General features: G+C 39.6%; 1 protein-coding gene across 2 annotated transcripts in view; it reads right to left on the reverse strand.

The window, feature by feature from the left end:
* The window catches only part of CELF3 (CUGBP Elav-like family member 3), a 70,495-nt gene that overhangs the window by 54,480 nt on the left and 4,000 nt on the right, over positions 1-12,015 (reverse strand). For both annotated transcript variants that reach the window (XM_063439774.1, XM_063439773.1), the window contains exon 2: positions 3,101-3,183. In XM_063439774.1, coding sequence (XP_063295844.1) covers positions 3,101-3,183 — 83 coding nt within the window. The remainder of the gene's footprint in view (positions 1-3,100; positions 3,184-12,015) is intronic.

The following is a 12,015-nucleotide window of genomic DNA, read 5'->3' on the forward strand; positions in this document are numbered from 1 at the left end:
ATGTTAGCTTAAAGGAACACTAAAGGGTAAGGAACACAAACATGTATTCTTGACCCTAGAGTGTTAAAGGGATTCTCTAGTGCCAGGAAAACAAACCCGTTTTCCTGGTACTGCAGAATCCTGGAGTGCCCCCCCTCCCTTCTGCCCCCCATCCCACATCACTGAAGGGGTTAAAACCACTTCAGACACTTACCTGAATCCAGTGCTGATGTCCCTTGGCGCTGGGTCAGGTTCCGCCCACACGCCTCCCCCGCTAACGCGCATTAGACCTCCCCATATTTCAAAGCTTTCCTATAGGTATTCCAATGACGCTGGAGGTCCTCATGTATAGCGTGAGGACGTCCAGTGTCGTTTAGACGACCAAAAGTCGGCTATAGAGCCAGAAATCCCTCTAGTGGCTGTCTTGTAGACAACCACTAGGGGAGGACTTAACCATGCAAGGTAATTTTTGCAATTTATAAAAACTGCAATGATTACACTTGCAGAGCTAAGGGTGATGGGAGTTGGCACCCATACCACTTCAATGGGCTGAAATGGGCTGGGTGCCTACAGTATCACTTTAACCCTTAAGGACACATGACATGTGTTATATGTCATGATTCCCTTTTATTCCAGAAGTTTGGTCCTTAAGGGGTTGAAGCCACCAACTAGGTTGCTTGCCCCCCTCCCTTAGCCCCATTAAAAGGTAATAGCATTTACCTTATTTCCACTGACGAGTAGGTCTGCCGATGCTGGCCCCGCCTCCAATCCACCTCTTTGGCTGGCATCATCAGAATTTATGACTTCAGCCAATCCAATGCTTTCTCACAGGGAAATCATTTGATTTGCTGAAATCAGCAAGGAGGTGGGACAGGGTGGGACCAAACACCAGTGTGGCAAATCAGCACCTCCTCATAATAGAGATGCATTGAATCAATGCGTGTCTTAGACGGATGTTCAGCGTCTCATTCAGAGCGGGGAGACACTGAACAGCAATGCTGTTCAGCACTGCCCCAGGAGTGGCTACTGGAGGTGTCTCTATGGGCAATGTAGACACTGCCTTTTCTCTGAAAAGGCAGTGTTTGCATGTAAATGCCTGCAGGGACTGACTATACCCACCAGATCAACTACGTTAAGCTGTAGTTGTTCTGGAGACTATAGTGTCCCTTTCATGAAGCAGTTTTGGTGTATAGATTATGACCCCTGCAGTCTCACTGCTCAATTCTATGCCATTTAGGAACTAAATTACTTTTGTTTCTCCCATGACTCACACAGCCTGCATGAAAAAAATGATAGCTTGCTATAGAAGTTTTTATTTTCTGCTCTGTCTCAGTATTTTTCCTCCTTCTGACACCTCTAGACCAGGGATAGGCAACCTTCGGCTCTGCAGATGTTTTGGACTACACCTCCCATGATGCTTTGCCAGCATTATGTGTGTAAGAGCATTATGGGAGATGTAGTCCACAACATCTGGAGAGCCGAAGGTTGCCTATCCCTGCTCTAGACACTGGGCACAGCTTCCAACGTCTAGAAGTGTCAATCCCCCAGTCATCACCATTGACGGCTGCAGGGAATTGGCTCTGTCTATGGAGGATCCCGTGGTCTCATAAACCTTAATTCTGTATATTCTCGCATGCATGAGAGTACAGATGTGACTCCAGCTCCTGACACTTAACAAAAATGCGAAATAATAATAGTGGCGGCGCCCGCAAAGGACAGGTTCAGGTAAGTTAAACTCACTTTTGTCTGCCTGCGACCACAGGGCCCCCAGTTGTGATGTCGCAGTCAGGGGGTCTGCAAATTATGCAAAGTCACTAAATGGTGAATGTGCCAGTTTAGCAGAAGATAAGAAATTCTAAATTAAACAGAATGTGTAACAAGGAAAATTTAAAAATGATTTCTCTCTTTACAGGAAGTGTTTAGGAAAGGTGTGCATAAACAATGCGATTTAACTCCTAAATGGCAGATAATTGAGCAGTGAGAATGAAAGGGGCATGATCTATACACCAAAGCCACTCCATTAAGCTAAAGTTGTTTTGGCGCCTATAAAAGCAATTTTCATTAACCCATCCGGCTGTGAATGTAGGGGTTGTAACCATTCTTCTGCAAGAATTGAATAACATCTCATCTAAATCAAATTGTTAGTCTGTCCACAGTTACTCTTTGTGTCTCTGTATTTAAACTTGTTAGTCACCCACTACCTATATGCTATGTGCACATAGTGTATAGAGCTGCATAATATGCTGGTGCATAACTTCCAAATTGCAGAACATCTCATACTAAACCCATTTCTTGAGGGCTTTTCATACTCACCATATACCTTCCAGATCGGCAGAACATAGCATATAAAGCACACATTCCTACAAAATATCTCTTATAAACCATATCCTTCCCAAAACTGTAGGACATCTCATATAACTGTGTATATCTCATATAACCGAATACTGCATATTGATCTCTTATCTGAATCTTTCATACTAGCCATATTCCTTCCAGATCAGCAAACCAGCTCATGTTAACTTTAATCAACCCCACACCATCACAACATCTTAGATTATTTTTAACCTCAGACCAAAAAAACAAAACATTGCATATAAACCTTAATGGTCCAAGACCCACAGAAAATCTCATAGAAACAAAACAACCCCTGGCCTGCAGAACGTCTGAATTTATTAATATTTGCCAAAACTTGCAGAAAATTTAGAAGTTAGAACAACCTCTGCTGGTAGAGCTCTCCATAAACTGTGGCTACAGTAATGTGTTTGCTTTGACTGTTTCAGAGCTGGAAGGAAGAATTAATTGAGGCGAGAGTTTGTGTGTCAATTCCCAGGCCGGATCTATCCATGGAACTGGCACAGATGGTGTGCCTCATCGGAGACATAGTCCTTCCAAAGTGATGACACTTCCACAAGCAAGGGGTAATAATAGTCAGCTATTTTTACACCTTTACCAGCAGAGAAACAAGTTCAATGAATCTTAGGTAAAAGAGCTGACATTTACTGGAACAATCCGTGGAATCATTCTAATTTTAACCCTTGCTAACGCTAATGATGCAGAGCGCTGCCAAGCATGCCAATAATTGAATAATAAAGATTAATATGTAGTAAACAAGATCACTTACCCCTGGCAGGGTCTTCTGCTCATGCAGGGCACTCTGGGCTTTGAGTGCAGACTCTCGGGCGCAGTACGTGAGGAAAGCGCATCCTACAAGAATGGGAACATATGAGGGTCTGCAGTTAACTAACAATTAAATGCAGATTTAAATTGTTATAGATATACAACATAAAATGGCATAAGTTCAACAATAAAAACACGAATAGATTTGAACAAATATACAATATAAGCTGTCATAGATTCAATAATGTACACATATCCATTGTAAACAGTACATGTACATTGCTAAGCTAGTGTAGGTTCCACAGGTATACAGATAGAATGTAAACTTCCACAGACTCAAAAGGTGCACAAGCAGAATATCAACTGGCATGGCAACCAGTGGTGTGCCGAGCCTCCCAAATCTCTCAGGTCCTCTTTTCCTGTGAATAGAGCTTTCCAAATATTCCCATATTGTTAGTGTATTTTATTTATAAGAAGAACAGATCTGCAGAACCATAAAGAGGTAAAATGATCTCTAAACCGGTTGCTTCTAGCAGTCGGAATGCCCAGGGAAACGTTAACATTCTTTAATCTATTAATTTCTTTTTATATAACTGCCCCTAATTGTGTGCATCTTGGGGTTAGATTTTCAGAATTGTTAGATAGGATCAGTACTGTAAAGCGCTGCATTGTCAGAATGAATCAAGACAATATAGATCTAACTATAAATTATGAAGAAGCAGAGTGCGATGTGTTTCAGGGGGTAACCAGGTGACAAATACAAGACAAACAATTAATACATTATGAATTAAGGCCCTGCGTGCAAGTGAATGCCACCCAGAGGTACGCAGCCAGTGGATGTGTCTAGAGCATGTTTAATGAATTAGATATGTCATTGGATGTGTGGATATGTCATTTTGAAGAGAGGGTACTGTGCTTACACTATGAGAGATTGAAACACAGATAGGGTGTTCAAAAAGGGGAAGTGAGGACATGAGAGTTCTTTAGTAATGTAAACAGAAAAGCAAGGGGTGACCATATTTGACATTTATTGGTATTAGTTAACATGTGGTGAGCTAAATTTCACATGAGGGTGACATAGTAGATACATGGTCAGGTGGGGTGAAAAAAGAATCAATCCCATGAAATTCAGCCTTTCCTATATCTGTTCTCCTGCTTTTGATCTAAAGAAGTGATTTCCAATTTTGCCAAAGAATGTCTAAAAACCTAATGTTTTCTCCTTGGATCAACAAGATATCACCCCATATATAAACTGTTATACCCTTGAATATGCTTCACGTTTTTTTAGAGCAAATTGCATTCAAGAGCTTGCCTGCTCCTATTGGCCTACAACTCCTCTAATGCTTAATTAGATTCTGACAGGGTCTGGTGGAAATTAAGATATGTTTCTAATGTAATCCGATAGTTAGGCAAGCACTTGCTAAACAGGTTATTTGAAATATAAGTCCAAGCAACCTCGTCCAATGTTTGACTGAGCCTGATGAGAATGTTAGTTCACAATAGCTGTCGTAGAGACTCTTCTGCTGCCATGGCTAGAGCGTTTCTAGGGCCCAGCAAAGATATGTGCAATTTTAGTCAATGATTTTGTTTTACCAAACAATTAATTATATGCATTAAAGGAACACTGCAGCTTAAAGTTTTATTCCAACCACCATGACCACTTCAATGATTTAAAATAGTCCTGGTGGTAGGAGTCAGTATGAGCAGTGTTTCAACTTGAGAGAAATCCCCAGCATGTGCCATTGGCAGCAAAGAACATTTAATGTCTGTTGTCACCCTCCGCCCCTGTGGGAGCTCCCTCGCACTTTCCTGCATTGCCGGCAGTTTTTTTTTTTTTTTTTTAAACTACCGTCCCTCCCTTCATCTCCCCACTCCTTCCCTCTACTTCCCAACAGGCTTCTCTGTAAGAAGCCTGTGATTGGACTGCGCACAGCCCCATTGACATCAGGAGGGGTGCGGAAGGCTGCGCCCGTAACTTTGTCTGGCGTTGGATTCCAGGTGAGTACAAAACACTTTTTTTCCAGGTTTTAGAAGAATTGAAGTGGATAAAAGTAAACTTTTAATGTAGTGGTTATGGTGTCTACAGCATTTCCTTGCAGGCTTTTCAATGTAAACACTGCCTTTTCAGAGAGGGGACAGTAATCTATACAGTTAGTTTAACACTATAGTAGCAGGAATACATGTTTGTAGTTAACACTTTTTTCCTTTTGTCCCTTAACAAATATCACTTTTGAACACAGAATTTTTTTAACCTTTAAAGAAATATATAAATGTATGGATTTTTTTAGGATTGTTTATTGATGTGCTTAAAAGACTTACTCCCGTAGTCACTAATCTACACTGAAAATAAATCAGTAGTGTTTAAGAAAAAAACAACAATTATATTATTATGTTATTATTTATATAGCGCCAACAAATTCCGCAGGACATGTAGTTGTAACCAGACAAGTTGGACACACAGGAACAGAGGGGTTGAGGGCCCTGCTCAATGAGCTTACATGCTAGAGGGAGTAGGGTAAAGTGACACAAAAGGTAACGATAGTATTAGACTAATGACAGTTGCAAGAGAGGAATCAGTCGGGAGCTATTAACAATTTAATTGATACGCTTTTCTGAAGAAGTGGGTTTTTAATAATTTTTTGAAGGAGTGGAGACTGGGCGAGCATCTAACGGAGGAGGGAAATGAGTTCCACAGGAACAGTGCAGCCCTAGAGAAGTCTTGAAGGCGAGCATCAGAGGTTGGAGTACGGACAGAAGATAGTTGTAGGTCTTCAGCAGAGCGTAAGGGCCTAGACGGGACATACTTGTGTATTAGGGAGGATAGATAGGTGGGAGCAGCATTATGTAGAGATTTGAAAGCAAGAACCAGAATTTTAAATTGAGCCCTATATCTTTCAGGAAGCCAATGTAGGGACTGACAGAAGGGTGAGGCGTGGGAGGTGCAGGCGGACAGGAAGATGAACCTCGCCGCTGCATTCATTATGGACTGTAACGGCGCAAGTTGGGAGCACGTAAGACCACTGAGAAGCGGATTACAATAGTCAAGGCGAGAAAGGACAGTTGAATGGACCAGCACCTTAGTCGCTTCTGGCGTTAAGTAGGGTCGGATGCACGCAATGTTTTTGAGATGGAAGCGGCAGGATTTGTCGATAGACTGATCATGAGGCGTGAAGGAGAGTTCGGAGTCAAAGAGAACACCTAGGCAGCGAGCCTGCGTGGTGGAGCTGATGGTAGCAGCGTTGACTTGGATGGAGACAGACACAGGAGTAGCAAAACTTGAGGGAGGAAAGACCAGAATTTAAATTTTGGTCAAGTTGAGTTTAAGGAGGTGGGCAGCCATCCAGTTAGAAATAGCAGAGAGGCAGTAAGAGACACTAGTCAAGAGGGACGGGGAGATCCATAATATGATCATGAATGTTCCACTGTAGGTTACAGGTTAACAATGATAACATCAAAGTAATCTAAGGCATTCCCAAATGTAGTTAAACTCTAAGAAAGCAAATCCCATCTTGGTTTGAGAGTTTAATAGCAGTTCCTACTTCTGTAGAAAATACCCCAACATGTGTTATTCAGAAGATTCAATATTAAGGTTAATCACTAAAGTGTGAATTGTCAGGCATCAGAAACCAAATGACAAAGATGAGGCTAATGAAGTCAAGCTAAGAGTATGCTGAACTTTCCAGATCAAATATTGCAGCCTCAAATTTGCCATCAATTTGTTAACACTTAAAGTTTAGTTATCAACCCTGAAAGTGAGTTTCAAAATTAAGAGCAAATTAACTGAATTGTAAAAATTTCCCCAAGTCAGCTGTATCCCCTTTTAATTCACTTTCAAACAATTTGTATTCTAATGAATACCTCTATTCCCTGTGTTCTGTATTTGTCATAAGATCACTAGGCCCAAAACGCAGAACTTAGGTCACAACAAGCAACGGTAGGGAATAGAAATGGACAGAGGTGTATTAAAGTTGGCCAGGCGTAACGCTAAGAGGGAGTAATAGCACCTGTGGAGCAGGTCAGAGCAAAGTCAAGAGCAAGCAAAGGTCGAGGACAACAGAAGGTAGCAATAACGGATACAGAAGCCAGGGTCAAGGATTACGGAATAGTGAATGGTCAAGGACAAGCTGAAGTCAGAATACCAGGAATCACTACTAAGATCACTCATAAGTATCTCATTATATAAGAGCGGATACTCTCTTGTATAACCACAAGGGAAACCACAACAAGGCAAAGCAGACAATGCAAGGAGGGCTTAAATAGGCTTAGGAGTTCTGTAATTATCAATCCTGCAATGCCAAATGGTCCAGGGCCGATTTTGCTGAAATTATGTAGATAGAAATTTTAACAACATAAAATGACAAGATTGGAACAACCAGCAACAAAATTGACGCCAGAATAATGCGGTTATGGAGACTTACACCAGACTGATGCAGGTGTTAGGAATGGGTAGCAGAATGATGCGCAGACCTAACAGGTACCATGACAATGTTACCATTTAAAAGGACACTCTAGATAATATAACAACTTATTGCTGTGGTTATATTCCCTGGTGCCATCCTCAATTAAATGTTACATTGTTTTTAAATAGTTTAACATTGAGCGAGGGTTCTGGCTGCCTGCAACACAGTCCCCATCTTAGGTATGGCTAAGGCAGAAATTACACACCGCCTTTGCCATTCAAATTCATACAAGCAATGGGCAACTGTTACAGCCTGCGAGTGGTCAGCTGATAATCCCCATAAATCACTGCTGCCGATCACTGTTTGGAGTAATTTGAAGGTTGGGACCCCCATTTAGTGTTAAACCATTCGAAACATGACTGAACATTGAATGGAAGGAAGCACCAATAATATCCATGCACCATAACCACTAAAATTAAATTAAATAGTTATAGTGTCTAGAGTGTCTGTTTAACTTCTTACATCATGCCACTTCCCAATATTTAAGTTTTATTTGGTAAACAGAGAATTGTGGTTTTTATGACTAAATTTAAAAATTTAGGCTAAAATAGGCAAGCTGGAAAAAGAGTTTGGTCAATTTTAGTTTATAATTTCAAATTTTGGTTACAATTTACTGAATAAACCCTAGCGAGTTAGCCATGTTTAACATTGCTGTGGACACCTGTAAATACGTGTTTTATTCCTATCTTTCTTATGCTGGTTGGAATCCCTAATCATGTCTGTTAGCGACACGTTAAATATGTATGTTCATGAGATACATAGATTATGGGCTGTGGCTTGATATATAGATCATAAATTGAATCACGAACTATGAAGCATTGACAAAGAATTTGCTATTTTTTTACCACAGTAGCTGTGCTTGAAAAAATGAGATGGAGATTTTCTTTATCCAGTTTTGCTCTTTTCTATCCTAATTTTAGATAATCCATGCTATGAACATAGAAACATTGATTGTAACAGCAGATAAATGCTGCTCACCCAGCTTCTATTAAAGGCTCCTGTTTATTTTTTGATTTTGTTTCATGTTGAACCCAGTCTTTTATCTATCCCAGGAACATATATCTATCTTCACTGCCTTAACATCTATGGGAAAATTAACTATATAGCAGCTATACACCTTCTAACAAGTATTTATAATTGTTCTTACCCTCTAACTTCCTAAAATGAATCTATGCCACCTTATTTGTACTGAAAATGCCTGCTTGTTGTATGATAATTACCTTTATATATCATCCCTTATTCCCCTCAGTCTAATACACTTTATCATATCCCCCTCTCCCGTCTCTCCTCCATGCCACACGTATTAAGGGCTTTCCATTTGATTATCATATCCCTCTCTCCCTTCTCTTCTCGATCACTATACCTATTAACAGCTTTCAACCGATATTTCTCCTCTTTCTCGAAACTCTCCTATATATCCTCCCAGTTTAATTCATGTTAATTATATCCCCCTTTTCCAAGTTTTACTTTCTATGATACATTTTATGTGAAACAGTTTATTGCATCGTCCACTTCATTTTCTCTTCCATCATATACATATTAATGGCTTCCAGCCTAATGTGTTTTATTATATCCTCTATTCCCTTCTCTCCTAACTGTAAATATCAAGGATTTTTGGTCTGATGTGTCTTATCACACCCCTTCTCCCTTTCCTCCTCCAAACTATAGATATTCAGGGCTTTCTCTCCCTTTGCCTTCTTTCTGTCAGTTACACATATTAAAGTATTCAGTCTGATGCACGTTATCATATTTCCCTCTCCTTTCTTTTTTACAAGCGATACGAATTTAAGACTTTCGGTCTGATACATTTTATCACATCCTTCTCTTCATCTATCCTCCAGCTAAACATTATTAGGGTTTTCAGTCTATGTTTTATCATATCCTACTCTCTCTTTTCTCCATCATATCGCTCTCGCCCATCTTTTATAAGATATACATATTAACAAACTTTCAATCTTAAATATGTTTTATCATATCCCTTTATCCCCTTTTCCCTTCTCTCCTCGGAGCTACACATATTAAGGCCTGTCAGCCTGATGATATTTTATTATATTTCCCTGGCTTCTCTACTCCATACCATACATGTTAACGACTTTCAGTCTGGTGTCTGGTGTGTTTATCACATCCCTTTCTCTGTTCCAGGCTATACGAATCAAGGGCTTTCGGTCTGGTATATTTTACATTAAGGGCATTCTGTTTGTTGTGTTTTGGCATATAACCTCTCCTTAATCCCCCCATGCTATACATATGAAGGGATTTTGATGTGATACCGTCTATCATATATCCCATATGACTCCACTCTTCCGTGCCATATATTTCATTTTATCTGATATTCTATACATAATAAGTGTTTTTAGTAATATGCTTTTTGTTTAGTTATTTATTTTTGCTCTGTGTCATATCCCTTCTTCCATATTTCCTCCCAAGCTATAAAATGGATTCCGTGTTATATATTTCACTATATCCCCTCTCCTTGCTATACATATTCATGTATACATGTTGACACATTTCAACAAATTCCCTTTCTCTTTTTCTCTTCAAGATATACATACAAAAGACTTTCAGTCTGATACATTATATCATATCATCCTCTGTCCTCTCTTCAAAGCTCCATCTCCGTGAAATTAAAGAGAAGTCCAATGACTCATTCATAACCTTTAACTTAATCACTGAACATATGATTTTAGGTATCCCTTGCAAATGTTGCTAAAGTTTTTTTCCCCTACATTTTATGGTGCCCACTTTAATTCCTCACCGAGGATACCTAATATGGCTGCCTTTGCAGAATAGTACACATCACACTGGTACACAGTACACACCCACATATTACCTGTACAGGGCATACTCTTGGAATACTATCATTGATATGGCATATGTTGATGGCTGCTTGTGCATTTGTGATAATGGATACACACACTGGTAGCAGTAGCATCATCATATGTACTATTTAATTGCAATACAACAAGAATAGTAAAGGCATGGTTTATCTGACTACCATCCTAACAGGGCCTGTTCACACTCTCGTCTTCTGTTCCACATGCATTTATAGTAAACTAATTTTTGTTGTGAACATTTACTGAGAAGGGATGGAAGTCAGGCTGAAGGCAGATACTGGCATTCTGCATGGATAATAATTCAGAGCATTTATTTAGGATTGAAGAGGAGGAGGTTGTACGCCTACTCTTTTATTTCCCTTGATAGATTATCATGTGTCTGCATTGGGAAATTTAAATTCAGACATGGAAAGGCTGCAGACCGCTCATTACCCTACTAGAAATAAAGTGTCTGGCTACAGCTAATAGGCTGATGTATCTCAGTAAGCACACAATCACAGGACATAGGTGTGATAACAACAGCATCTGATAGGACAGGGTCCTGAATGTGTTAGGACATGTGATTGGTAAATCTCCTTCGGCCGTGTTTTTTTTGTACATGTGCAACACTATAACTTGGCATCCAACACCAGTGTAGTGTTGACGTACTACCCAAAATATGTAGACAAAGGTGGCTTGAAATCTAAAACATTGGGTTGCAAGGTACTTCTTATAAAGATAGCACTTTAACATGCTCTGTAGCTAGAATTCAAGAGGTACTGTATTAGTTAGATAAAGTCTACCTCTGACCTGTGTTTTTAAATTAAGTCAAGTGGCTAGGAAACTAAGAACCTCTCCTTCATTTTGATAACACCCCTCACATCTTTGCTTTCCAACCATTGACACACAGTGATTCCTTATGGCATTGGTAGGATCAATTTAGTTTATATCTCTGCAAAAAAAAAGTATTAATAAATTAAAATAATATTTTACACCATGTTTGCTGGAAGTCTTGCAAACAAAGTATGGTGTGAGCTGATGTCTTAGCATACAAAGGGTTACAATTAATTGCTTTTAAAACATGTTGATTTGCTGTTATCAGTTGTCTGAAATGGGCTGTTATCCATCATTCCTGCGTGTAGTGGGTTAACGATAAGCCAATTAACAGATCGTTTCAGCCCATTAATAGAGCATTTGTGCAGCCTTCAGGGTCCTAATAAAAGGGAAATCATTTCAGGATTAACATAGATATGGCAGGTGTTTGGTTCAAAATTCCCATATCCCACCTCCTGTGGGCAATTCTGCTCCGTTTTCAATCTACACAGAACGTACACTGTAAAATCAAAGTAAAATGGTTTCCTTAAATTGGAAACACTGTGTATTTATTTTGTATAATAGTATTTCATACAATTAATATACAATTGTAACAGATGCAAGTCATCTAAGCAGCTGGAAATACGAGCTTGCAATGTATTGGTATGGGAGAACATGTCACTAGAGGTTGCAGATGTACTAATAGTGTGGGGTTTCTGCCCCAAATGGCTTACAATCTAAACATTCTTGCCATCTAGTTGAGTAATAGATGACCCTGTATTTGGGAGTTTTCAGTATCATGTAATGATATTTTAATATGATCCAAGAATGTT

This window comes from Pelobates fuscus, chromosome 13, assembly GCF_036172605.1.
Source record: "Pelobates fuscus isolate aPelFus1 chromosome 13, aPelFus1.pri, whole genome shotgun sequence".
NCBI lineage: Eukaryota > Metazoa > Chordata > Amphibia > Anura > Pelobatidae > Pelobates > Pelobates fuscus.